General features: G+C 30.3%; 1 protein-coding gene across 1 annotated transcript in view; it reads left to right on the forward strand.

The window, feature by feature from the left end:
• Positions 1 to 27941, forward strand: part of LOC111632087 (tetratricopeptide repeat protein 30A-like) — a 47335-nt gene that overhangs the window by 4053 nt on the left and 15341 nt on the right. The window contains exons 5-12 of the mRNA XM_023376448.1: positions 6070 to 6136; positions 8952 to 9056; positions 13763 to 13891; positions 19194 to 19396; positions 19473 to 19538; positions 25015 to 25211; positions 26976 to 27186; positions 27268 to 27339. Coding sequence (XP_023232216.1) covers positions 6070 to 6136; positions 8952 to 9056; positions 13763 to 13891; positions 19194 to 19396; positions 19473 to 19538; positions 25015 to 25211; positions 26976 to 27186; positions 27268 to 27339 — 1050 coding nt within the window. The remainder of the gene's footprint in view (positions 1 to 6069; positions 6137 to 8951; positions 9057 to 13762; positions 13892 to 19193; positions 19397 to 19472; positions 19539 to 25014; positions 25212 to 26975; positions 27187 to 27267; positions 27340 to 27941) is intronic.

Here is a 27941-nt window from a genome sequence, read left to right on the forward strand (position 1 = left end):
TAGTTTATAAAATATTTGAAAAAAAAATTGATCTGTCATCAATTTTCTGCGACCCCCCAAATGTTTTTCATGACCCCCACTTTGAGAATCATTGGTCTAGAGCAAGCAAAATGCAATGCATCTTGCTCTCAACATCATTGTTGTTCTGAAAACGCTTCCTTTGCAGTTTCTTCTTCAGTATAAGGAACAAGTGAAGGTCACATGGTGCCAGATCAGAACCGTAAGGTACTGAAGACATTATTGTGTGGCTGTAGCAGTGTGCAGGTGTTGTGTTATTGCCCAACAAAAATGACACTCATTCGAGACCTAGATGCTTTTTCTTGATGGCTGATTTCAGTTTGTAGAAGGATGCACAGTAATGAGCAGCATTGACAGTCCTTCCATATGCAAGTAATTTCACAAGGAAAACTTCTTTGACATTCAGAAAACAGTCAAGATCTTTCCTGCAGAATTTGTCACTTTGAAATTTTTGTAGGAGGAGAACTTGTGTGCCTCCATTCCATACATGCAACTTTTGATTCATGTGTGAAGTGGTGGATCCATATCTTGTCTCCTGTCACTATCTGATCCAGAAAGGCATTTCCATCCTTCTGATAATGAATGAGTTGTTCCAAACACAATCCCATTTGATCAAAACAATTCAAAGCTGTGAGCTGGCAAGGCACCCATCTTGCAGCCACTTTTCTGTATCCTAGTGTTTCCCAAATGATATTATGAGCTGTGTCAAAGGAGATTTCCAATTGTTCAACACCTCAAACACTTTGATCTTTTTGTTTTTTTGAATCAAAGAAATCATACATTTATTATTCTCTTTCTCACAGGACAAACAGCCAGTTTGCTGTTTATCAAATAAACTCATTCACCCTCTGGAGAACTCTCAACACCATTTCTGCAAGGCCTGTTCAGACATTACAGCTTCTCCACAAATCTTAACCAACCTTCCGTGAATTTCAATCCCACATTGACCTTTAGCATATTTGTACCAAATTAGAGCCTACACCTCTTAATTAGTCCAGCTCTCAAACATTCAAATTCTTGCCGTCTCTTCCTGTCAATAAGAGTGGACATGCTTGGAATGACAAATAGTTCCAATTGACTGGATTTTGCCAGTACCACTATGACAAACAATTCATACAGATGACAGATGTCATTGTTATGAATTCTTACAAATCACCAAAATTTATATATTGATCTCTCCTCATACTTTTCAGATTATTATAACATTAATAATTAAGAATATTTTTATCAACCATTTATTCAAATAGTTCTATTTTCTGATATTCTTTGGTTTATAACTAATTATGTTGAAACCTTTTGTGTATTCATAAGCCAAAATTAATAATAATTTTGGTTTTAATCTTCTGTTCTAGACATCACTTGTCTAGAAATGCAGCCAAATTCACTTATTGTGCTTGTATTAACAATTTATGTTCAGATTGATTATTTTAGTCTGAAAACAAATTGTTAAAACAAGCACAACGAGTTTGGCTATATTTTTAGACAAGTGAAGCTCATAGCAGAAGGTTAAATCCAAAATTATTATTGATTTTGGCTTACAAATAGATGGAAAGCTTCAAAATAATTCTATTTTCATTTTTAGAAATCTGTTGATAAAACTGCTTATAAATATAATTTTAGTGATAAAGGTTTATATATATATATAAATTATATAATGTCAATATAAATTATTGACATTAAAAATAAATAAATAAATAAAGCTTTGAAATATATATTTAAAAAAAAAATTGTATATTAAAATATTAAACTTTATCCTATGCATAATTCTTAATTGAGATCAAGCCCAATTTCCGCGTAGGACCACTTTTTATATACAGGAAATGTCCTATAAAACTCAATGGGAGAGAATCTGGAGGGAGGTTAATCGTCGGTTTTATAAATTCAACAGTGTAATAATACTTCAGACGTATCTTTTCAAGTTGCGCAAATGTGTCGTCACAATATTCTACGCTGATTTTCAAGAATAAAAGATTACAAATTCTTTTTGTAGGATAGGAGATTGCTTCACAACATGCAAGTTACGTCTATTCCGGCGACCTCGCCCATCTGTCACGTGCTCGGCAGTATCACCCAGCATGCGTTTCGAAACCGGCTTCTCATCGCTGTTTATAAAACAATTTTGCGGTTGTGAGAATTTTAGTTTTAAATGAGTCTTTATTGCTCGTTCGTCTTTACAAGGTTAACTTTTGTGAAGACGAAAAGTTCTAATGATGATATTTGGATATTTATTTTAATATATTTATAATTTCGAGGAATAAAATGAGATTTTTACATCAAATTTGCCAATAAAACTCTATTAATTTCTTCTTCGTACAAGTAATAAATGAATCGAAAATAAATATTTTACTGGCTTATTAATTTAAAAAAATCATTGAAAAGTTTAAATATTCTGTAAATAAAATTTTTAAAATTAATTTCTAAAATTTTTTTCAAATTNAAGGTTTTCTTCCATAAAATTAATTGATTCTAGACTAATTTGACTCAACATTTCCAAAACACGTATAATTTTTTGGGAATAATCCATATAAACTATGCTATAAACAAAAAATTGTAGGATTACTTACCAAGCATGCACTGTTCAATGACACCATTGCTTAAACTTGTTTTTGTCGTGGAGCGGCACATTGAACAGGGGCATGTGTGTTTCCTGATAAATTATTTTTCTGCGAAAAATTTGCTGAACTTTGGAGACATCATTAATATAAATATAATTTTTATGGATGTTAAATAATAAATGGTTTTTAGTAGGTTCACTGCTCATTTAAACTCAACGGTTTGTGCAATTTCTGCTATTGGTCTAGATTCGACCAATCCTGTCGCGACACAAGTCAGCGATGACATTTTACCATTATATAGGCGTCTCTTTTAGCGTGTTTATACGAATATGGTCACAATTTTTCGCTTGATAACTAAGAAATATAATATTTTATTAAGTTTTTGATATATTATTTGTCTGTAACATTCAATTACAAGATTAGAAACTACTGGGCATACTTTCTCTTTAGTGTTTCTTTTTTTGCAATCTGGATATAGCATTTGATGGTATTGCATACAATGCAACACAAACTCCTTTTGTTCTTCAACTATAGTCAATAATCTATGAAAGTCTTATAATAATTTAATAGCTCTTTCAGAAGAGTCATTTACAGCTCTTAATATGTTAACTATCATTTGGGCTGCTAAATATGAAGTGTTGTTTTTTTCATGTTGAAGACATTCCTGGAGAAAACTTTTATCCATTTGTGGTGTTCATATGAGTGAGACAGTACGATCCACGAATGAAATGTACAGAAACGAACATGCAACAACTACAAGGATATACACTGCCCCTTTATTACACTTTGAACAATCGGTTCTATACAAGGATCCCAACTGATTTGTATTGTTTTTCATTCTTACAAAGAGGTGTATTAAACAGAGAACTCTATGTTCCTTAACAAGGCATGATTATATTGTATTCCGGGTGCATAATAATTATTTTTTCCATAACCATGTAACTAAAACTACCTTAACTTAAAGCTAATTTAATACTAAGGAAATAATAAGGAAGATAAGACAGCAGGAAGGTATGAGAAATGAAGGGATGATTTCACCTGGGTCTTTCTTTCTTCTTGGTTGATGTTCACTTTGGGTAGGATTCCCTTTTCTTTTCTTCTTCTCCAAAGAAGGTGCCTTTCATCTCCTCTATTTTTATCTCTCGTTTTCTATTGAAGCTCTCAAATACACTATCCTCTTGATCTCTCAGCATAGAGATTCCACTTCCTTATTATGATTCTCGACCTATTCTGAAGTGCTTATGTAGTTTTTTCTTAGTCCCTTGGAATGTAGTTTCTTCTTAGTTCCTTGCTGGACTCTACCAAAAGTCTTCTGCCCTCTCCACAAAGTCGTGCTTAGTGCTTCTTTCAACACGTCTGGTTTTCTCTGTGTCTAGTCCAAAAAGTGACTCGTCTCTTCGCTTTTTTTTCTCAGGCCACCCTACCCATTATTGTCACGTCCAATTCTCAGAACCGCTAATCTTATCCAAAAGCAATAACGGTCGTTTGGAAGGTTCTAGAAGGAACAGACAAAGGGAATAGAAGAAATTGGGAAAAAAAGATTGGAATTATAACTATATACAATTAAAAATACATTTGTAGATATGGCTGACAGCCACACATTTTTAGTTGAGAAAAGAATCCTCTACTTTGAATTGATATAAATTTGATTGAATTGATATTCTCATTTTAGAGAAAACAATTGATGACTTTATATCAATTCAAAGTCATCAATTGTTTTCTCTAAAATGAGAAACAAATCAATGAGACAAGGTAAATAAAAGTATGCTACTTACCAAATAATTTGCTATCCACTTCTTCATGCAGAGGAATAAATTTTCTCCCTATACATTGTTCTCTGTCAAAAATGACCAACATTTTACTTTTGGTTTGAAGGTCAATGTCATCATTAAAGAGAGATAGAACTGCCAGTTCTTTGGATAAATACTGTTGGCTATGTGTTGGCTATGCTTCTAAGAAGTGTTGGCTATGCTTCTATGAAGCTGCTATAGAAATGGTTGTATCTATCACTTCATATGATTTTAAGGACTTCAAGAAGCAGAGATTTTGATTAGGGACTTTTATAGCTGCACTTCACTTAAGCCATGGTTTAATGTAAACTGTTACAACAATCAGAGAAATATCACATAATGCTTCCTCTTCTGTGATGGATAGTTTTTCTGATTTTAGAAACAATTTTAGGGAATAAATTGCTCTTGCCATCCTTTGAGCTTGATGCAAAGCTTTCTCACTTTTTCCTCCCAAAAGATCATGCACTCATGAACTATTGATACAAGATATGCACTAACTTATAGTTAACTTAACCTCTTGTATGTTGTAAAAGAAAGCAGCCAGCGCTTGTATATTTGATGGCAATTTGCCTCTAGTTATCTGGTGTTTCATGTTCCCTATCAAAAGCACACTATCCTTGGGATTGCATAATTTATACAGCATAATGTTAGTGTAAAGGCACACAAATACAGTAATACCTCGACTTACGCTACCTCGACTTACTCTACCCCGACTTACGCAAACCCAAAGTTACGCAATTTTCAAATCTCGTCGATTTGTCTTTTGTTTGAGCGCCACGCAACTATTGATTACTCACTCCCCCCATACTATTGTTCAACTTACATGTTCGGACATGTCGTGCGACACATAGCTACAATTTATTTTGTGTTATTTATTTCTGTATTTGTTATATCTACAGAGACTTGAGAAACTCTATGTGGTGATTTCTTGTAACCGTGAATGAATCAAAAGACGAGATAAAATTAACGAGAACATTTATTAGCTTACATATATCCAACTTGGATTTTACACAAATTGTGAAATTATATCCCAACTTACGCGAGTTTGACTTACGTGGTTATCGCTTGGTTCCACCTATCGCGTAAGTTCGGGGTATTACTGTACATCTAATGCAACTGGAAACTAAACACAAACTGACAGTGCTCCAAGTATAAAGACCAGTCCAAGCTTGAGAGAAGCACAACATATTCAGATTTATTTTTGACATATCGATACTCAAGTCAGCACAGGTTAATATTTGTTCATTGCCAAGAAATTAAATATGGACATGTTTTTGAGTGAAAGGAAAAAATGAGCAGGTGGGCATTCAAAAATTTTGAAGTTGGAAATGAACATTGGCTTATAATGTCCTTTACTATTTTTATTATGTGTTTTGAGATTTTAAATGTTTCATTTTTTATATATACATGATAACTTAATGACATAAGCCCCCCTTTTTTGTCATAACTTGATATTCTATTCTTGTATCATATGATAATCTATCACACTTTATTGAGTCCTAAATCTCTGTAATGGTTATAATATAATGATATTCAAGTTATAAAAAACTTAATTAATGTCTACATTTATTTAGATTAACAGTTTGTTTGTGTAACTTCTTAGTAGTTTAATCAAATAATTTTCTATTATATATCTTTAACAGTTTATATCATTAATCTGTTTTATTACATTTTATTTAATTTTCCCTGTTTTTTTTTAAAAATAGGAAGGAAAATATGAAGAAGCTTGTGCAAAATTTAACACTGCAATTCAAGTTGAAGGTTACCGTCCAGGTTAATATTAGTAAAGTTATATATATATTTTTTATTAACATTAGAAAAACATACATTTTTTTTCATACTATAATAGTTAATTATAAAAATCATGATATTGTTTTTTTATGCTGATTTATGCATTACAGTTTGCACTAAAAGATAGTCAGATTCTTTTCAGTCTATAATATGGCTAATTAATAATTAAGACACTAAGTAATTTGTACTAGAGATTAGTGGTTAAGCTGCCATCTTGTTTTATATTTAATCATTTGAAATAAATAAATTTAATTTAGAATATTCTGGAAGAAAAGATTAGCCCAGAGCCGGACTCAAACTTACAAAATCCTGCTTATTATTGCCTTATCAATTACCCTACTGAGAGGTTTGGATAGCATATCTTAATTATTAGTTAGACATATTATAAGAATCTGGCCGTATTTTTTATTATTAACTAATATCAGGCTTAGTTTTATATGTAACTACACAATAAAAGAGAATAGTAATTTGTAATGAAATATTAATTATAATTAAAAATGTTAGATCTGTAAGAAATAATATTGTAATTTTGAATGAAATAGTAACAATGCACCATAAATTGTTTTTTCTTGGTGAAGAAAAGTAAACTATGAAAATGTTTAATGATTTATATGATAACCTCTTACTTTTCTTGTATCTGTTCTAAATTTTCAAAAAATCTATTTATTTTCAAGACACACAACTATTTGTAAATTTGTACCTTTTTTTTTATGGATTGTATTACTTTTGTTACTGTAAACGTATTCTGATATTCATGTAGGTAATGAAATATAATATTCATTGTGAGAATAAGTAAGGTGTTTTACCAATGCCATTACTTATTCTCACAATGTCCAGTGGCCAGATGACCAAGCCAGTAGAGCATTGTTTACTGCCTTGGTCATATGGCCATTTTGGGAGATTTGACTTTAAGTCCAAAGTGAATTTCTTGGGTGTTTAGACCAAGATACATTGGGAATCATTTCTTACTGCTTCATGCATTCAGTCAGAGTTTTCCGGTTGAACTCATAAAGAGCATGAGAAAGGTTCTCTTTGCGCTACAAAGCAGAAAGCATTGAAAAATGTTGATATCTACAATATGCCATAATAATTGAGTTAAGGATTTTCATCACAGCTAAGTAAGCTGTTTTGTTTAGTTTCTATGTCTTTGGATGCTGGGAAGTATTCATCATACATAAACTGACGTTGAAAACAATGAGTAATGGTCTTTTTTCCAATCCAGCTCTGGGCTGCAGGAAACCTTTATTCAAGTTCATGGCATCCCTTGCCAATTACATTTCAAAGATATACATATGGGGACCCAAAAATAACCGGATTTTTTGTATAAAAACTTTATTTATTAACTTTTTTACAAAATTTCTTCAGTCACCTTCAAAGTACTCTCCATTAGATGCGATGCACTTGTGAAGTCTTTTTCCCCACTGTTTGAAGCATCTCTGGAACTTCAACTATGATATTGTCCAGTGCCCTTAGCAAAGCTGTTTTTACCACCTTCACATCATCAAAACGCTTCCCTTTTAGATTTTTCTTCATTCTCAGAAACAGAAAAAAGTCGCACGGGGCTAGTCTGGTGAATATGGAGGATGGGGAACGACAGGCCATTCGTGAGAGGCCAAATAGTGAGTCACTCGTAAGGCTGTGTGTGCGGAGGCATTGTCATGATGAAGGAACCAGTCACCTGATCGCCAAAGTTCTGGGTGTTTCCTTCACACATCCTCTTGCAGACGTCTTAACACTTTTTTGACGGATTTTTTTCAACGTTTTCATCGTTTTGAGATGTTGAAGGACTCCCAGAACTTTGCAGGTGGAACAAAATAACAGTAAGAGAAACACAACACTATGCTCAAACGTAAACCTACAAACTGACACCATTTGGACAGCTGTTTCGTGAAGGTCTCTACTAACCCCATTTGATGGGAGAACTCTGTACTATGTCTATGAATGATGCTGCCATTCATAGATGTAGTATCAGTTTGGTTTTTTTTTTTTTTTTTGGGTCCTCCCTCATACATGAATAAAACCTGACATAATTACAATCATGCATTTTTGGTACAATTCATCTCTCATCTTTAGAGTGGAAAAAAAGGATTGTTCCTCATTGGGTTCAAGGTCAGTTTATGTTTGTTTTGAATAAAGATATTATATGTGATATTAGCATTATTTTTGTTTGATTACACTTAACAGAGCTTTGAACAAAAATTAACCTAAATTGAAATTAAGTATGATTTTTATTCAAAACTTTATTACTATAACTTAAGTATTAATCAGACAAAATGTGAAAAATCATCAAAAACAATTCTTTATATTTTTGATAACAAGAATGATGCACTCTATAGATGCATGAATTAAAAAATTAATCTTTATGCTCTGAAGATGCATGAAGTTTACTCAAAAGAAGAAATCTATTTTTAAAATATAATTAGCAGCAAACTATACAAAATAAGATTGTTAATATAAGAAAGTTTTATTCTGTGAATTATTTCTTTAGGAAGGGAATATTAATCCACACCAACATTTGTCAGACCGTCTTTATTTTATCAATGCCATATCCAAATTTTGAGAATTTTCTTCTCCTCTTGAGGTGCCATACTGAAAAATGAATGAATGAGAAAAATTAAGCATTATACTGAAGAGGGAAAGAAAGTTCCTGAAAAACATACATTGCATTGACAAAATAAAGATGGTCTAGCAAGGCAAGTGTTGGTGTGGATTCTGTAGTTTCTTTAAGTAATAATTCATTGCATAGAAACTATAACATGGTTCCAAAATTTGACTATCCTAAAATTTTATTTTTCAGATCTTTCGTATAGCATTGCATTATGTTATTATCACATGAAACATTACGCTCCCGCTTTAAAACATATTGCTGATATAATTGAAAGAGGAATTAGAGAACATCCAGGTAATATTTTTAGTAATTTAATTCATTAAATTAATTTAACATTTTTATATATGAAATTAGATTATACTTTATTATTTTCAAAACTTTAAAAGTTATGAAATATAATTTGTTTTCTTACTGTGTTTTGATCTATTTGACTCCTTCAACACACTACTTTATAGCATCTGAGTATAAGTTTTTTACTTTTAATAATGTATAAGATCTCCTGCATATATACAGGAGATCTTACTTCCACTCTTTTGAGTGATATTTTGCCAGCTGATAGAAAACATTGAATACTAAAAAGTTTTCCCCCATACTCTTGTTTGATTTGACCTTGGTTTTGAGTTTTATGCCAAAAAAAAAACTGTCAAATGTGTAAAATAAATTTTTTAAATATCGCCAGTTATATTCAACTAATTCAATAGTTTTTTGTGTTTTTGTTGAATGTGTATTTTTTCCTTTTGTGTAGATTTTTTTCTATAACCTTGAAATCATTGTTTTTTATTTAATAAAAATATACTTTATTACACATATGTAGAATATTATTTACACATACATAATATTCTACATATGTTTAATAAAGTATGTTTGTTTTAAATATCTTAAAATAAGGGATTAAAGGTTTATTGTTAATACATTGGAAACTCATGTTTATATAAGAATCTCTCCTCACAACAACCTTGGAGCCATGCAACTTTCCCACACTTGACGTGTAGGTTGCCTTATATAAATGGTTAAATAGTGATATATGTCTGCTGTCACACATTTAACATGGGCCTATATCTATGCATGCACTGCAAGACATCACAACATCTAGTGAAATTTTTAAAGTTTTGTTCACCTGATGATGACAAACATAAGTTTGTTGAAAGCACTAGTGAAAATAAAATACTGTTAACGTCACACTCAGTGTATCTTTACTTCCTCTTATCTGATATTTGGCATGAAGATCAAACTATGTATTGTTAATAGTTTTTTTTATTAGTGAGGTTTTGTATAGGTCTTATAAAGATCTAAAACTAAAAAGTAACCATTAATCATTAATCTGCTTAACTGCATTTTTAAATTTTCACAACCATCAACTTGAGTCCAAGATCAAATTTTCAAATTGGTAGTACACAAAGCTTTATTATTGCAATCGGTTACACTCTCAGAAGAAACAAAATAAACTTACATTTCAAGGTCAGTTTGATGACCTTGACCATCTTTCTTATCTTGAAAATATTTTTATTGAACCATTGTGAAAATTATCTCAACACAAACAAAAAATTTAGTTATCAATTTTTCATTTAGGGTTTTGTTTTAAGATGAATTGAGATTGGTCGACTTTTTATTGAAATTGGTTGATTAAAAGCAGCAATATTCAAAAAAATAATATTTTACAAAACTGACAGTTTTTGCATATACAACTTGAAACCAAGACCAATTGAAGAAAAGTGTATGGGGAAAACTTTTTTGTATTCAACATTTTATATCTGCTGGCAAAATATCACTTAAAAGATTGGAGACATCATATATATGTATAATAAAATGAATCAAGAAGTATCTGCAATGATTTTCTTTATATCAATTGGAAAATAATAAAAAGAAAATTTATAGCCATCTTGTAGTTCATATGTACTATTTTGGAAGTATCTAGAAGCTTTGATTTGACTGTATGCCCATCCAAAAGTTTTTGTTTGACATGACTCCAACAATTCACTTTCATTCACAAGCATTATTATCCTTTGATAATTACAGTAATTTTAAACAATTGAGTATCTTATTCTAGATATTCAATGTTTGATTATTTAGAATTATAACAAGGATGAATTTGGTATTGTGATATCACAAAAACACGATTGGGTTTTTGTTTGTTGTTTATAAAATATTTTAGCCATAGATGCTATGCCACAGCTAAATATATTTTCCATATTATTAGATTATTTCTGATTCTGATTAAATTTCTATAGTTTTGACTCTTTCCAGACAAAAGTTCAGTCAGAAAAGATATTCTTTAATGTCATTGGATTTCTAATTTGTTTTCTTTTAATTCATATTTTTGATTCTCAAGCATACAAAATTTATTACTCTGATACTGGTTGGCAAACATTTGTTTATTATATGAGTTAAAATAACAGATTTGCGGAAAAATATCCTGGATTTTTATTCTATTTAATGCATATCATTTAATTAATTTTCTTGGTTCTTCTTGAATATGTGCTATATGACTACAGTTTACCATTCAAATAAATATATGAGACAAATTATACCAATCATAGAAAATATAAAAATTTATTTTTTAAGCATTTTTATTGTTTAAAATTTATCATATTCACTTCAGATCATATCAAATTAAAATACATAATTAATCTTATTAATGATGATGGTTTTCCTATGGGCCACCAGTGGCCGAGTGGATAAAATCATTAAACAATGATTGTCGATTATAGGTTTGCATTTGAATGGAGCTATGTGGAGTTTTCCATGTTTTCTTTGGGGGTCTAATACCTAGATAGGAGCCAGTTTTCCATAAAAAATCTCCCAGCAGGCCTTCCCCCTTCACAGATACTCTGTATGTTGCATTACCCTACATCATCTATCTAATCGACCAACCAAATTTCTGCTACATTTGTTTCAAATGTCTTGGTAATTCTGTAAATAATAATGTTGTAAATTTTTAAGTATTTTATAATGTAGAATATCAATTTTATTAGAAAAGGCTAATTTTCAATATTAAGAAAGATATTTTCTGTTATTATTTTATGTAAATTATCTTTATTAAAAGAAATAATAATCCGGAATTGTAATCTTTATAAACTTTGAGTAAGTAATACTCAAACAAATTTAAGCTTATAATTTAAATTAATTTTGAGTAAGTGAAACTCTTGAATCTAAATGGCTTTTAATACACTTTTCCCTTCCCTTCACAATAATTCCTTAAAATATAACTTGTACAAATACAGCATTAGTATCTGAAGTACTATTTGAATTCAGAATTCAACAAAATATAAATGTATTTACTAAGATAACAGGTTAATATTTTGTGATTCAACTAGTCATTTAGGCTTACAGATTGTACTTTTTTACTGACTCAAAACTTGTGAAATTGATTATAATTGTATCATTCTGTAAAGCAGTACTAGAAAATTTATATATTGATCATACCTTATTTAATAATTACTTTGTATATTTTGCTACTACAATGTTTACAAATTCTATGTATTATTATAAATACCATAGCAGAATTTTATGAAAATAATTTTACTAGTAGATAAAAAAATATATATATTACTAAAGATTATTGAAGGGTTGGTTTTACCATTAAGTGAACCTAGGTGATCGCCTAGGGCCACCCAGATATGGGGTGACAGCCTTACTCATAAACAAAGAAAATATAAAAAATATAATCAACTATTCCAGCTTTTGAGAGTATTTAGATGTTTAAAAGAAAAGANAAGAATATGTCTACAGTTAATGAAAAACTTGATTTTCTTTTAAATATATATTAATTACAAAAAAAATTACTTCAGCAAAACTGCTTAAAAATTATTTGACATTGGAAAATTACTTAAAACATGATATTGATGAAACAGATTAATCTGTTGAATTACAAATAATAGCAAGGCAAATTCCAAAAAATACTTCTTCATTAGATGTATAGTAAATTCTTCATTAGACTTCTACCATATATATGCAAAAGTAATTTAGAAAATGGGGTTTCAAATATGTTTTATTGCTCTGAAAATTTTTGCAACATTGCTAGTGTCAATAACAAGTTCAGAAAGGAGTTTTTCAAAATTAAAACTTATAAAAACATACACTTGCTCTGTGATGACTCAGGAATGACTAACTGGTATAGCAATAATATTTGTAGAACATTTAAATTGCATCTACAGTTGATTTAGATGTATTAATTCAAATAAGTTTTAATATAATAAGTCTTTTTTCTAGCAAATTCTTTAATTAAATAAGAGAACTAATGCTTTCAGCTGTTTTAAATGGCCTTCTTCTGTATAACGTGAAGAAGGCCTAAATTTTCTTTATCTAGGGGTGTCAGATACTGTTCCACTAGCCCTGGATTATTGTCAAAATTTAGAATATTTAACTGTTATGAAATAAATTTTCACACCTTGTGACCATCTTGGGTTGCAATTTTCAAAAACTTAAACCTATAAATTCCCACTCGCTGTCTGTCTTTCCTTAATCTCAAGAATGGAGTTAGATGAAAGTCAAGACCAGATATGGAAAGCTTTGGGTCAGGAGGTCCCAGTTAACTATATATGAACTTCTGGTTTCAACTGGAAATCACATTATTTTAATTCAAAAATTTTCTCCCGAACAGTTAGATAAATGACTGACATGACTCCATTGTTAACAGATAAAAGTATGATGTACACAGGCAAAATTGATAGCATTGTGACAAAAAAATTGTAGCCCAGCATTGTGACAATGTCACAACAAATAATTGCTCATTTAATTTGTGTAATAAAGTTAAACAATATACAGAATTATTTACATTTAAATTAATTTTTTTAAACTGAGATATAGCAATATATTGGGTACATTGCCTTTAATACAGCTGGATAAGCTAGCCAATGACATATTCTGTTTTATTTGAAACATCATCACATTGCTGAGTTGCGAACAGAATTATGATATGTAATTGAATTTAGAATTGTTTACCTCATTTATAATTAAATATAATAAAATGTTTTGAGTAATCTTTGAAAATTACTTTTTAGAACTTAGTGTTGGAATGACTACAGAAGGTATCGAAGTGCGCAGTGTCGGAAATACAGTTACCCTTCATGATACTGCCTTAATTGAAGCATTTAATTTAAAGGCTGCTATTGAATATCAATTAAAAAATTGTAAGTACGTTTTATTTTTTGAAATGTGAAATTTTATAATTCAATTTTTACAATAGAATAAGGTAAACAAACTGGAAGTATACCATGTAATAAAAACCACCAGAATATTTTAACACCAAATTCAAACAACTAACATTTTTGAACATGTCAAAAGGTGTTCCATGTTTCAAATTTTTGTTTCTGTTTTTATGTTTGTCTGAATTTTACCTGATGAAAGCAATTCAACATGGTTGAAAAAGTTAGTTGTTTGAATTAAACACACTTTGCTAGAATATTATGGTGGTTTTTATCTTACATAGATTAAAATGCCATGAAATTAGAGAATTGGAAAATTAGGAAAATAGTGGCAGAAAAATTAAAAATTTTTAAACTAGCATTATGAAAAATTTAATGGAATTTAATAGTTAATTTTTTCTTTTTGCAAAAAAAGGCCATTAGGTTAAACTGTGAAAGGAGTCAGTAAAATAGATAAATAGATTTATAAGAAAACGAAGAACTTTTTCACCACGCTGAAATGTTCATGAGATACATAGCACTGAGAACACTGTCTTTTCAGCATTATCCATGTTTAATAATGAAAATAAATGTTTTCACAAGTACTTTTGACCTTTTCAAGAATGTCTTTATCAGGCAAATGGCAAAAGAACATTTGCATTCCTGATAAACAAACGTACACATCCCATTTGCTTCTTAGAGCAAGAATTAGCAAGGTTTCTTAGATCTGTAATGTCTCTGTCTGAGCTGGTGGTATCTCTACCATTGAAGCAAGAGCTACAATCAATAGAATACTTGGATTTTTAGCACCAAATGGGTTCCTATTTTGCAAAATAGATATGGTTTTCTTATATCCAGCTGTGTTCTACCTTTAGGTGGTAATGCTAGCCAATGTACTATTAATAAACAAAGGATTTTCTATGCAACAAGTATTGGAAATACATAAGGCCCTTTTGCTTGTAACAGAGCATAATTATTTTCAGTTTAATAATGAAATTTACCTCCAGAAACAATCTCACATTGGAGCTCTCAAGGCTATGGGTCACACTGTATATACAAAGAAGACTGCTACTTTTTCAATGTAATCCTTTTCATATGGTAAAGTAGCACTAATCTACAATCTATGTTGTTGACTATCTACACAACATTTAATTTGTCTTTATGTTTGAATTTAAATTTCATAATTGTAAAAAATTATGTACACAGAACCAATTTATGATGTGGTAACATCGAAAGAAACGAACATTTTTGAACCCTTTCTGGGCTCTGCATCAGGTTTGAATGGTTTTTTTTACAATTTAAAGAGGAGATGCTTTTGTCAATGGCCTGGCAAGAGTTGATTCACAGCACACTCTAGCCGCTTGTTGTATTTTTGCCCTATTCATATTCAGCACCCTTGAATAATCATATTCAGCTACTTTGGTTTTGGAAGCTTTTTGGCTGTTGACCAGTGTAATTTAATTTCTATTTTCACATTTAATGTATTTTTGCAAACATTTCTGTTATAATTTTTCAGTTTATACAAAAAACTTTATGAAGAAACAAGAAGGCAAGAACCATGTAGGCAATACTTGATAAATATTTTACTGTAGTTGATTTTTAAAATTTTTTGGTTTGTGGTTTTTGGGGACTGCTCTAGTAGTTACTCTAAACTCTTTACAATCAATCTTTAATGTTATTTTGTTATTTGTTTTGTGCATGTATTTTCTACTTTGTCTAAAATCTTTTAACAAATTATTGAAGAATTATTAATTAATTATTTTGATTTCTTCATTTTCTACATTTTTACTCCTCCCAAACAAATAGTAAAAAGTTATGATTCCAGACAAATTATTAATGACATTACTCACAAATTAATTTATTTCCCATTGATTGTTAACTTTAATATGTGCTATAACTGCATGTATCAAGGGTTACATAGAGGTAAAGATTTCCAGCATTCTAAAAGTTAAGATATTATCTCCTCCTTCCAGTATTGTTTTTATAGTTATAGTAATACTTTTAAAATGCTATTTTTAACATTATTGTGTGATTGCCGACTTTTAAGGAAATCTATTAACTCCACATCAGGAATGGTCTAAGGTCTTTTCTGTATGTGGGTGGTGGTCATGGAGACAGAGGTGACATGTGCCTTTACAATCAACCCGTTTATTAAGACAAAAGGATGCTTACAGAATTTACAGAAAGATTCCTTTTGGGCAATGGTTTAAATAGTCCTTAGACAGTCCAAACGTATGTCTTTCAGTTTAAGGATCTGTTTTGGGGGACGGTGAAGATAAACAACAGTCCTGAGGCAGTATCGTAATGATGTTGGGCAGGTGGTTTGCCAAACACTAAGCAGGTGGTTCACTTAACTTCCAACTTCATGGCTGGAGGGGATGGAAAAGTAGGAGAGGAAACTTAGCAATTTCAATTTTTCTTAGACAGACACAGCAACACAATATCCAGGTAGCTGACACAATCCGGAGTGCCACAATGTGTTTAGCATGTTGCTACATTGAGTCTTGACTAACCGAGTATGTTGTGTCCTTGATGATCGGAGATTATATTAATCTGAATCTTTCGATTGGCTATTCCAATTGGTTGATTTCCCTCCTCTGCACTTTTCAAATGGTCATTTCTACATTACTAAGCATAACAGGATCCTGACTCTGAGTGCAGGAGAGGTCAACTTGGAGTTGACTTCAATCTCTCAACTAGAGATGGTCAATCATAGACTACATTCCAACTAAAATTTACGACTCTGCATCGCCTTCTAATATAAACAAAAGGGTATCTGACTACAAACAATTTTTCTTGCCTTTTTAAACAAATAAGTTTTTTCCTCCTAGTCAACTGAATTTTTGGGAATTTTGTGATGATTCAGACCTTTCTGGGGCCTCACATTGTCTAAACAACTGTTTTTGGTTTAAAATACATTTATAAAAGGTTTGCATCTTAAATTGAATTTAAACATATTATAGATAGAAAATGAGGATTCTTTTTTATTTCTATTAAATGAATGAAAATAGAGCTAATAAAGATGTAATATCTTTATTAGCTTCATTACTGTAAGTATAAATTTTTACAAAATGTTTGTACAAGAAAGTTTTTACATTGGTTAATTCTCATATATGGAATTTTTAAAGATATTAATTATTTTTGTATTTATACTTATAGTCCATATTGAGTCTTATTTATAAAATAATTATTATAATTGACTATCTAATGGCCATATTCACAACCAAGGCAAGAGTTAGAATTAGAAGTTAGCCAATTACCATTCACTTTACTTTTGTGAGCTCTGAATAGACCCTGTGACTAATTAATAATTTAATTATAAAGTTAAATTTTTAGTGGAAAATATTCTTTAATTTTGGTGAGAAAATATCATTTTTCTAAAAAGGAAATTGATAAAAAGTGGGAAATTGTGGGAAATTGATAAAAAGTCACTTCCTTTAACGGAAGTTGAAACATCCTTTTGTTTTACCCTTATCTACTAACAATCTCAGCACCCTGGGAACTGTCGACCCCTCGATAAATCCCCTTTTCCTCTGTTCATGTGAGAGAATCCAAAATGTTGATTGGATGAAAATCATGAGAAATAGAAATGATTTTGCACGATTCGGGGAGTACTCCAGAAGATCTCATAGAAGACAAACGTATTCCATATTGGCTCCCTAAGGCCAACACCCTTAGTTAGGAGTACGCCGAGGAATCTCATAGAAGACAAACGTATTCAATACCGCATCCCGATGGCCAACCCCCATAGTCATATCCTGCAGATTTTAATAATGAGTTCAAGTTAGTAAGATAGGAAAATTTTTATTATGTGCCACTCAAGACCTTACCACGAACTGAAGTATAAGAACTGCATGAATTAAAGTATAAAGAAACTAAAGATAAAGAAGAAGAGGAAACCTACAGAGGTAGTATGATCATAATAGAAAATTGTGAGCTCTCTCTCTCGAAACTTTTATATTAATTATTCCATTGTGTATAGTTTTATTCTTTTGTCTTATTAAATTTAGCTATTATTATTGTTAAAGGAATGTCTCAAGTGTCTGAATCAAACATATTCTCTCCACAAATGAAACGCGTATTAATCCGTGTATCTAAATTTGATTAACTGGTGTCGGGAATCCTGACGAGGGAATGAGTGATTACGAAATCCTCTAATTCCGCTTTAAAATAATCTTCAATCTGTAAGTCCCTCTGCACTCGACTTTCTTCAATAGAAAACCATCCTTTCAGACAAACAGAGGGCTATTCTAAAGAATAGATGCTGATTAAGTGATACTAGAGTCTTACCACTCTATCCACAGCTGAGCCCCTCACACTTTTAGTATGTGAATGCTTTTTGGTTAACTTTTAACTCCAACTCTCAAACTGAATATGGATATTAATATCTTTTCATGTTTACTCAAAAGAAAGCAAACACTACAAATTTTTAAATCAGTTTATTTTTTTTCTAATGATTGCTGATAAACAAATAAACATTGATCAGTTATCTTGTTCATATAATCCTATCTTAAATTATATTCAGACTTAGGGTGCGACTATGCAGTTGTGAGCAAGTAAGAATATGTAGCAAGAAGAGGTGATGACATTTCACGCTCTCTGTTTCTAACTCTCATTTATTACAACTACACAGATGAGAGTGAGAAACAGAGAGCATGAAATGCCATCATCTCTTTTTGTCACATATTCTCACTTGCTTGGAAAATTGCTCACTCGCATCTGCATAGTCACATCCTTAGAGTGACTGAAATAAAAATATAATTATTGTAATTATTTATTAGCCAAATGAAATAAACTTTAATCTAATAAACATATTATTTTAAAACTTTGTAAATTAATATAGGGATCATCCATAGATTATGTAACAATATTTTTATACTTTTCAATTACCACTCTTCCATCATACATATCCATTTGTCAAATTGCTAATACGTATCCTCAATCAGCTCCCTTAATTGTATCAAAGAATGATACATTGCTCAGGCTATCAAATCTTACATTATTTTATTAATTACATGCATAACATACAAAACAGGGACGTAAACAGTATAGTTAATGTTGCAAAACTAACTAAATAATTGTTCTGTTACCCAAAAGTTGAGATCCTAGCATTAAATAACATTTTTGTAAACACTATTCACCCCCTTGTAATACATTATAATGATTACTTCTTATCCACTCCCTTGTAATATAATGTGATATATGGACAGTCCCATAATTTTATAATACATAACAAACCAGAAAAATTGTTTTATAATTTTTTTATTCTAATTATTGTTTAATTACAAAATTGTTCTATTTTTAATAGATGATGCTGCTCGAGAAGCATTGACAGACATGCCACCGAGGTCAGAAGAGGAATTAGATGCGGTTACACTGCATAATCAAGCTTTGATGAATATGGAAACTCAACCAACCGAAGGATTTGAAAAGTTACAATTTTTAATTCAACAAAATCCATTTCCACCTGAAACATTTGGAAATTTATTGTTATTGTATTGCAAATATGAAGTAATTGTTTTTTATAAAGTGCATAAAATATATTTTTATGCTGCATATCATTTTATTGTTATTATTTGCTTTTCAGTATTATGATTTGGCTGCAGATGTTCTGGCTGAGAATGCTCATTTGACTTATAAATATTTGTCTCCAGTAAGTATATTTAAAGCTTCTTTTTAAATTAATTTATGCCAAATTTTAACAGATGCTAAAATATTTAATTTTAATATAAACATCTAAAAACCTGATTTTAGATTAAAGTTTCTTTCTACCTTTCTTTAAAGCCAAATGATTGATGGATTACATTGGGTTATATTAATGCTACTAATTACTAATTAACCCCTTAAGGACATTGACATTTTTGATATTATATAATTATTAATTTAATTAAATGTAAAAAATACTTAAAACTGAAAAAAACGAAAGAAATGCGTTTATTTTCAAGAAAAAGCTTCAAATTTTATTTTCCTTTGCCTTGTCTTTCTGTGAAATATAACACAGATGAGTCATTGTTTACACAGCTGGATGACCTTGAGAACAGCTGGAGTCAGATTTTCCGGGACATTCTCATAGAAGTCTCAGGAGGCGATGTGTTTATAGTAGGGTGACTACTAGTTGGCCGTATATTTTTAAATATTTTTAAAAAATTAAAATTTTAATTGCGATTTCCGACCCCCCTGGCTTAATTAAACTTATATATAATAAAATCTATTAATTTAAAAAATTAAAAAACTATCGGAGGTCGTTTTTGACATTAGAAACTAGCTTTAAATAACTTTACCGAAGGAAAATCGGTGCACTACAACTTTAGAATGATGAATGAAATTTGATATCAAACTCTCATTAAAAAACAATTAAAAAGCAATAAAGCGTGAAGCGCATGTCATTAAAGGTTTTTTAAAATCACGATAAAATTTTTTTGCGCAGGCAAAAAATTTTGAAAAAATTTGGGGATCTAAAAAACATTCCAAAAATTCAAAAAAAAANCTTTTTAAATTAATTTATGCCAAATTTTAACAGATGCTAAAATATTTAATTTTAATATAAACATCTAAAAACCTGATTTTAGATTAAAGTTTCTTTCTACCTTTCTTTAAAGCCAAATGATTGATGGATTACATTGGGTTATATTAATGCTACTAATTACTAATTAACCCCTTAAGGACATTGACATTTTTGATATTATATAATTATTAATTTAATTAAATGTAAAAAATACTTAAAACTGAAAAAAACGAAAGAAATGCGTTTATTTTCAAGAAAAAGCTTCAAATTTTATTTTCCTTTGCCTTGTCTTTCTGTGAAATATAACACAGATGAGTCATTGTTTACACAGCTGGATGACCTTGAGAACAGCTGGAGTCAGATTTTCCGGGACATTCTCATAGAAGTCTCAGGAGGCGATGTGTTTATAGTAGGGTGACTACTAGTTGGCCGTATATTTTTAAATATTTTTAAAAAATTAAAATTTTAATTGCGATTTCCGATCCCCCTGGCTTAATTAAACTTATATATAATAAAATCTATTAATTTAAAAAATTAAAAAACTATCGGAGGTCGTTTTTGACATTAGAAACTAGCTTTAAATAACTTTACCGAAGGAAAATCGGTGCACTACAACTTTAGAATGATGAATGAAATTTGATATCAAACTCTCATTAAAAAACAATTAAAAAGCAATAAAGCGTGAAGCGCATGTCATTAAAGGTTTTTTAAAATCACGATAAAATTTTTTTGCGCAGGCAAAAAATTTTGAAAAAATTTGGGGATCTAAAAAACATTCCAAAAATTCCAAAAAAAAAAAAATTGGGGGGGCCCAAACACCCGTGTTTTTCGTAATGCTATGTAACTTGCCCGAGATATCTCAGGTTATGGGCTTAAGGGGATGTCAGGTAATTTGGCTTAGAGGTAGGCATTAAGTGCTGTCTTTTGATAAATTTAATAATTATAATTAAATCAATATTTTAATAATTAATTTCAGAGGTTCTGGAAGAAAAGATTTGGCTCAAACTGGGACTTGAATCCACAACTGCTGCTTGCCATATGGATGCATTGCCAGTTATGCTACTTGGACTACTATCTGATCTTTGCTTCCAGAACTATGAATATAGATATAACCATACTATTTCTTTGTAGAAAAGGGCTGGCAGAATTACAATACATCTGAATACGAGTCCAATTTTGCTTGCCATGTCCAATCACCAGAACAACTATTTCTATTGCAGAGACAACCTTTCTTTAGAGGCTATGCCTCTGCACAAATATGCAAAACAGTTTAAAATGTCCAAAGGTGACAATCCCAACACAATTAAAAATATAATATTTCTTTGTAGAAAAGGGCTGGCAGAATTACAATTTAATAAAAAGTAAAATACATCTGAATACGAGTCCAATTTTGCTTGCTATTTTGCCATTGTATTTTACTTTTTATTAAATAACCATACTAGTTAATGACAATAATATGTCCACATGGCAAGCAGAATTACAGGTTTGATTCTGCTTCAGGTCAATTCTTTTCTTCCAGAACCTTCTGAATGAATTATTAAAACACTAAGAAATGAAAATCTGACAATGTCCTGTTTTTACAAGTTTTAAAAATTTGTTAATAATTATGTAAAGTGATTGGGACAGTTTCGACAGAGATCGGCTACAGGAAGAAGATAAGACTCTGGGCTTCAGCAGTAGCCTACAGAGAAAGGTCTGTTGTGAGAAATGATTTTATCAGTTGTGGAACTTTTTCATCAAGATGTGAACATTTTTATTGCTCGTTGAAATTTTTTTTAAAGAAATTATAATTATTAAATTTATCAATAGATAGCATCTAATGCCTATTTCTAGGCCAAATTACTTGGCATTTAATTAGTAATTAGTAGCATTAATATAGCGTAATGTAATCTGGCAGTTATTTGGCTTTAATTGAATTTTAATGAATATAAATTAATGAATATAATGAATATCAAATTAAATTTAATAATAATTATAATTATATCAATATTTTAATAATTAATTTCAGAGGTTCTGGAAGAAAAGATTTGGCTCAAACTGGGACTTGAATCCACAACTGCTGCTTGCCATATGGATGCATTGCCAGTTATGCTACTTGGACTACTATCTGATCTTTGCTTCCAGAACTATGAATATAGATATAACCATACTATTTCTTTGTAGAAAAGGGCTGGCAGAATTACAATACATCTGAATACGAGTCCAATTTTGCTTGCCATGTCCAATCACCAGAACAACTATTTCTATTGCAGAGACAACCTTTCTTTAGAGGCTATGCCTCTGCACAAATATGCAAAACAGTTTAAAATGTCCAAAGGTGACAATCCCAACACAATTAAAAATATAATATTTCTTTGTAGAAAAGGGCTGGCAGAATTACAATTTAATAAAAAGTAAAATACATCTGAATACGAGTCCAATTTTGCTTGCTATTTTGCCATTGTATTTTACTTTTTATTAAATAACCATACTAGTTAATGACAATAATATGTCCACATGGCAAGCAGAATTACAGGTTTGATTCTGCTTCAGGTCAATTCTTTTCTTCCAGAACCTTCTGAATGAATTATTAAAACACTAAGAAATGAAAATCTGACAATGTCCTGTTTTTACAAGTTTTAAAAATTTGTTAATAATTATGTAAAGTGATTGGGACAGTTTCGACAGAGATCGGCTACAGGAAGAAGATAAGACTCTGGGCTTCAGCAGTAGCCTACAGAGAAAGGTCTGTTGTGAGAAATGATTTTATCAGTTGTGGAACTTTTTCATCAAGATGTGAACATTTTTATTGCTCGTTGAAATTTTTTTTAAAGAAATTATAATTATTAAATTTATCAATAGATAGCATCTAATGCCTATTTCTAGGCCAAATTACTTGGCATTTAATTAGTAATTAGTAGCATTAATATAGCGTAATGTAATCTGGCAGTTATTTGGCTTTAATTGAATTTTAATGAATATAAATTAATGAATATAATGAATATCAAATTAAATTTAATAATATCATAAGTAAATTATGTTCACTAATTTCTTAATCTTGTATATGAAAGATGTACAAGTATCAGAATTTCTTATATGTGTATAAGAAATGATTGTAATTCTGATATACAGGTCTGTGCCACTTAATGATTCCAAGAAATATATTGTTAAGTGAACTTCATAGAATGTACTTAGACAAACCTCATAAGTTACAGTCTACTACTTATGTAAGCCTCAAATTATGAGTATATAATAAATTAATTAATTTATTATTTTTAAAATAGCCCAAAAACGTCAATATTTATTTATTTATTTTAGTACAAGTGTTTTATGTTTCTATAACAAAAAAATAATATAAATTAATAAGTGATCTGCTTGAAAAGCAAATTAAAATGAAATTATGTTTAAATTTTAAACCAGTGAAAAGTTCAATAAAAAATTATACTGGTGGTGAACTGTTGTGATGGCCACTTCACTTTAACAAGAAACCATATGACGGCCATATGGGCAAGTTGTTAAGAGATAACAGCATACCACTCCAGGGAACGCAGGAACAAATCCGGACAGGTCAAATAAATCCAGGAATTTTCGAGGTAGTTCAAATATGTCGAGCGCTATCTCTTGCCACTCAGCCATCTCACTGCAAGCCTGGCCAAACCCAGAACATACTTGAGAAACAGGTCCTTTTAGTGTTCATGTGGCAGAAAGAGTAAAATAAAAATAAAAAATCCAGGCCACTGTAATAAACTACCATGCTGTTTTTATTATTGATTATAATNTTTTAAAATAGCCCAAAAACGTCAATATTTATTTATTTATTTTAGTACAAGTGTTTTATGTTTCTATAACAAAAAAATAATATAAATTAATAAGTGATCTGCTTGAAAAGCAAATTAAAATGAAATTATGTTTAAATTTTAAACCAGTGAAAAGTTCAATAAAAAATTATACTGGTGGTGAACTGTTGTGATGGCCACTTCACTTTAACAAGAAAACATATGACGGCCATATGGGCAAGTTGTTAAGAGATAACAGCATACCACTCCAGGGAACGCAGGAACAAATCCGGACAGGTCAAATAAATCCAGGAATTTTCGAGGTAGTTCAAATATGTCGAGCGCTATCTCTTGCCACTCAGCCATCTCACTGCAAGCCTGGCCAAACCCAGAACATACTTGAGAAACAGGTCCTTTTAGTGTTCATGTGGCAGAAAGAGTAAAATAAAAATAAAAAATCCAGGCCACTGTAATAAACTACCATGCTGTTTTTATTATTGATTATAATGGAAGCCTGAATATTATACCAATTGTCATTGATTGTTTTTGTCAGAACTGGTTTTTTTTTTAAATTTACATATTGTAGAATATAAAATGATAGTGGTGGAGTTTCCAATTAATATGAAGTGGTCATTGCAAAAGTCTGTTATTAGAGCAATTTTGTATTGAACATTTTACAAATAAAAAACTTAAAAATAATTTTGACCATTACCATTTTATGTTTTACAATGTAGAATTATGTTTTATCTGTATAAGATTTTGAAATGAATTATTAATTGATTTCAAAAATTTAAATATATATATTGTTAAGACAATTAATATTGTAAATTTACAGTTTTGTTAAAAATTAATATATAATTTTTTTCCAGTATCTGTTTGACTTTTTAGATGCTTTAATTACTCAACAAACATCACCAGAAGAAGCTTATCGTAAATTTGATGAAATGGCTGCTCACCATACTGAAATGTTAAGAAAATTGACAAAGCAAGTCCAGGAAGCAAGACAAAATCATAATGATGATGGTGTGAAAAAAGCTGTAAACGATTATGATGAAGCTCTTGAAAGGTGTTTTATAACAACTTACATTAATACAGTAGATCCCCCTATAAAACCGTTTCCTATAGTTATGATTCCTATAAAAATTGTAAACAAATCCGTAAACAACGGTAAAAATAACTCCTATAATACGTAAAACGTCATCGNGCTTCAACAGGTCTACAGTAGGCACAATCTTAGTTAAGCAAAATATAATCAAGAAGCTCAAGTAGCTAAAGGCGTAATGAAAATTACATCTGAGAAACAAAGATGTGCCATCCATGATAAAATGGAGAGATTGTTTTTAATTTAGATAAAAGAAAGGGAAATGAAAATAGATGTAACTAGTATGACTATCATTCAAGAGAAAGCTAGAGAAATTTTTGGAGAACTGAAGAAATAAACTCCACATTTGTCACATGAGGAAATATAATTTAAGGTGTTTTGAAGCATGCCAGTTCTCTTCAATGATGACATTAAAAATGTTTTGGAAAGAAAAATTTGATATTCTCAAAGCTATCAGACTCATTCAAAAGACTTGGTCAGAACTTATTCAATGACAGTTGAATTCTACTTGGTGAAAGCTGTATTCCTCCTGCATTCAGGGAGATGGAGATGATGTCCCTGAAATTATGGATGAAATTGTGACAACTGCTAGAGATCTCAAATTGGAGGTGAATGAAGATGACATTGAAGAGTTCATAATGAAACCTGAAACTGATTTGATGACAGATGAACTACAAGAACTCTTGAATGAAGAACCAAGAATCTCAGCAAGATGTGTTTTTTTTTCTGAAAAAAAAGATGAAAGAAGAACAATGTAGACATCTGCTATTAAAGATCTTTTGAAGAAGTGGAAAGATGTCAGAATAACAGTCTTAGAATGGCATTTAAACAAGGTTCACGATAATAGGTTTTTGAATCTCTACAATGACAATGCTATTAATTACTTCCAAAAAATCCTGAAGAGGAAAAAGAAATCAACATTGGACAGATTCTTTAACATCCCATAAATGGAAAAAAACACGACTGATAAAAATTTAAGACTGTGTATGAATATATTATTATTATCATTATTATTATTTGGCTGTTCTATTTTTGGCAAGAAGAAAGTCTTTATTTATTAACTGACTAAGCTGGCACGATGGAAGACCATCTCTCATCACATAAATGTCTGTTGTGGGCACAGTCACAGATGATGTGGCATACATTAATACCTCGACTTATGCTACCCCGACTTACACAAACCTGGAGTTACGCGATTTTCAAATCTCGTTGATTCGTCTTTTGTTTGAACACCACGAAATTCTTGTTTACTCACTCCCGCCACACTATTGTTCAGCTTACATGTTCAGACGTGTCGCGCGGAATCGACACATAGCTACAATTTATTTTGTGTTATTTATTTTTGTGTTTGTTATATCTATGGAGACTCGAGAGACTCTATGTGGTGATTTCTCGTAACCGTGAACTAATCAAAAGACAATAAGATTAACGAGAACATTTATTAGCTTACATACATCCAACTTGGATTTTACACAAATTGCAAAATTATACCCCAACTTACGTGAATTCGACTTACGCGGTTATCGCTCGGTCCCACCTATCACGTAAGTTCGGAGTATTACTGTATCTGAAAATTTCTGAGAATCCAATTTGTACTGAAATCCAGATTCCTCAGCATAAGTGCCTATTTATTTTAGTCATTTAGCTATTATTATATATTTTAATAAATTGCTTAAAATTTTGTAATATTTGAAAAATTAATTGAATGATTATTTTTGAATTTTTAAGATACATTCCAGTTCTTATGGCCCAAGCGAAAATTTATTGGGAAATGGAAAATTATCAGCAGGTAGAGAAAGTGTTTCGTAAATCGGTTGAATTTTGCAATGAGCATGATATTTGGAAACTTAATGTTGCCCATGTTCTCTTTATGCAAGAAAATAAATTCAAAGAAGCTACCGGATTTTACGAGCCAATTGTTAAAAAACATTATGATAATGTAAGATTTAATGAACTCTTTTATATTTTTTGATGCTTTTAATAATGTGAATGTAATAAATTATTATTATTTATAACGTAGATATTAAATGTAAGTGCAATTGTTCTTGCAAACCTTTGTGTGTCGTACATTATGACAAGTCAGAATGAAGAGGTAATTTCTTTTTTCTTTCATTTATTTATGAATTGAGATAATATTTATCATCTTGAATTGAAAGAATGCAATAAATAAAAACTAAATTAAATAATCATATGAGTATAAATTTTTTCTCTATCCTCAGATATATACAACCCCATTGAAACAATTAGTTAAAAAAGTGCCAAAATATTTAGGAGTCTGAATACTTTAATCAAAATTAAATGTTTTTCAAGACATTTTGTCACATCAGCAGATCACAATAATTCTAATTCAAACAAATTAGAACTATCAACATTATATTGTAACATTACTACTGTTAATATTATATCTTTATTTTACATTACAGTCGGTTAATTCATATGATTTAGTGAAAATTCAAGATGACTAAAACACAAAAGTTATGGTGAAGTTTACAATGTTCCTTTCAGTGAAGGCTAACATTCAGTTCTCCCACAATGCATGTTTTTGGTTTCCTTTGGAATAATTCTGCTAAACAGTAGCACTGCAAATATTCCAAAGAATGTTTATTTAAAGATATAAAATATTTAGAAGTCTAAATATTTTATATCTATTCTTTGACTGATAAAAGAAAAAAATTATTTATATATAAAACTGAT

This window comes from Centruroides sculpturatus, unplaced genomic scaffold (assembly GCF_000671375.1).
Source record: "Centruroides sculpturatus isolate CEXI.00-Female unplaced genomic scaffold, Cexi_2.0 scaffold806, whole genome shotgun sequence".
In the NCBI taxonomy this organism is placed as follows: Eukaryota; Metazoa; Arthropoda; class Arachnida; order Scorpiones; family Buthidae; genus Centruroides; species Centruroides sculpturatus.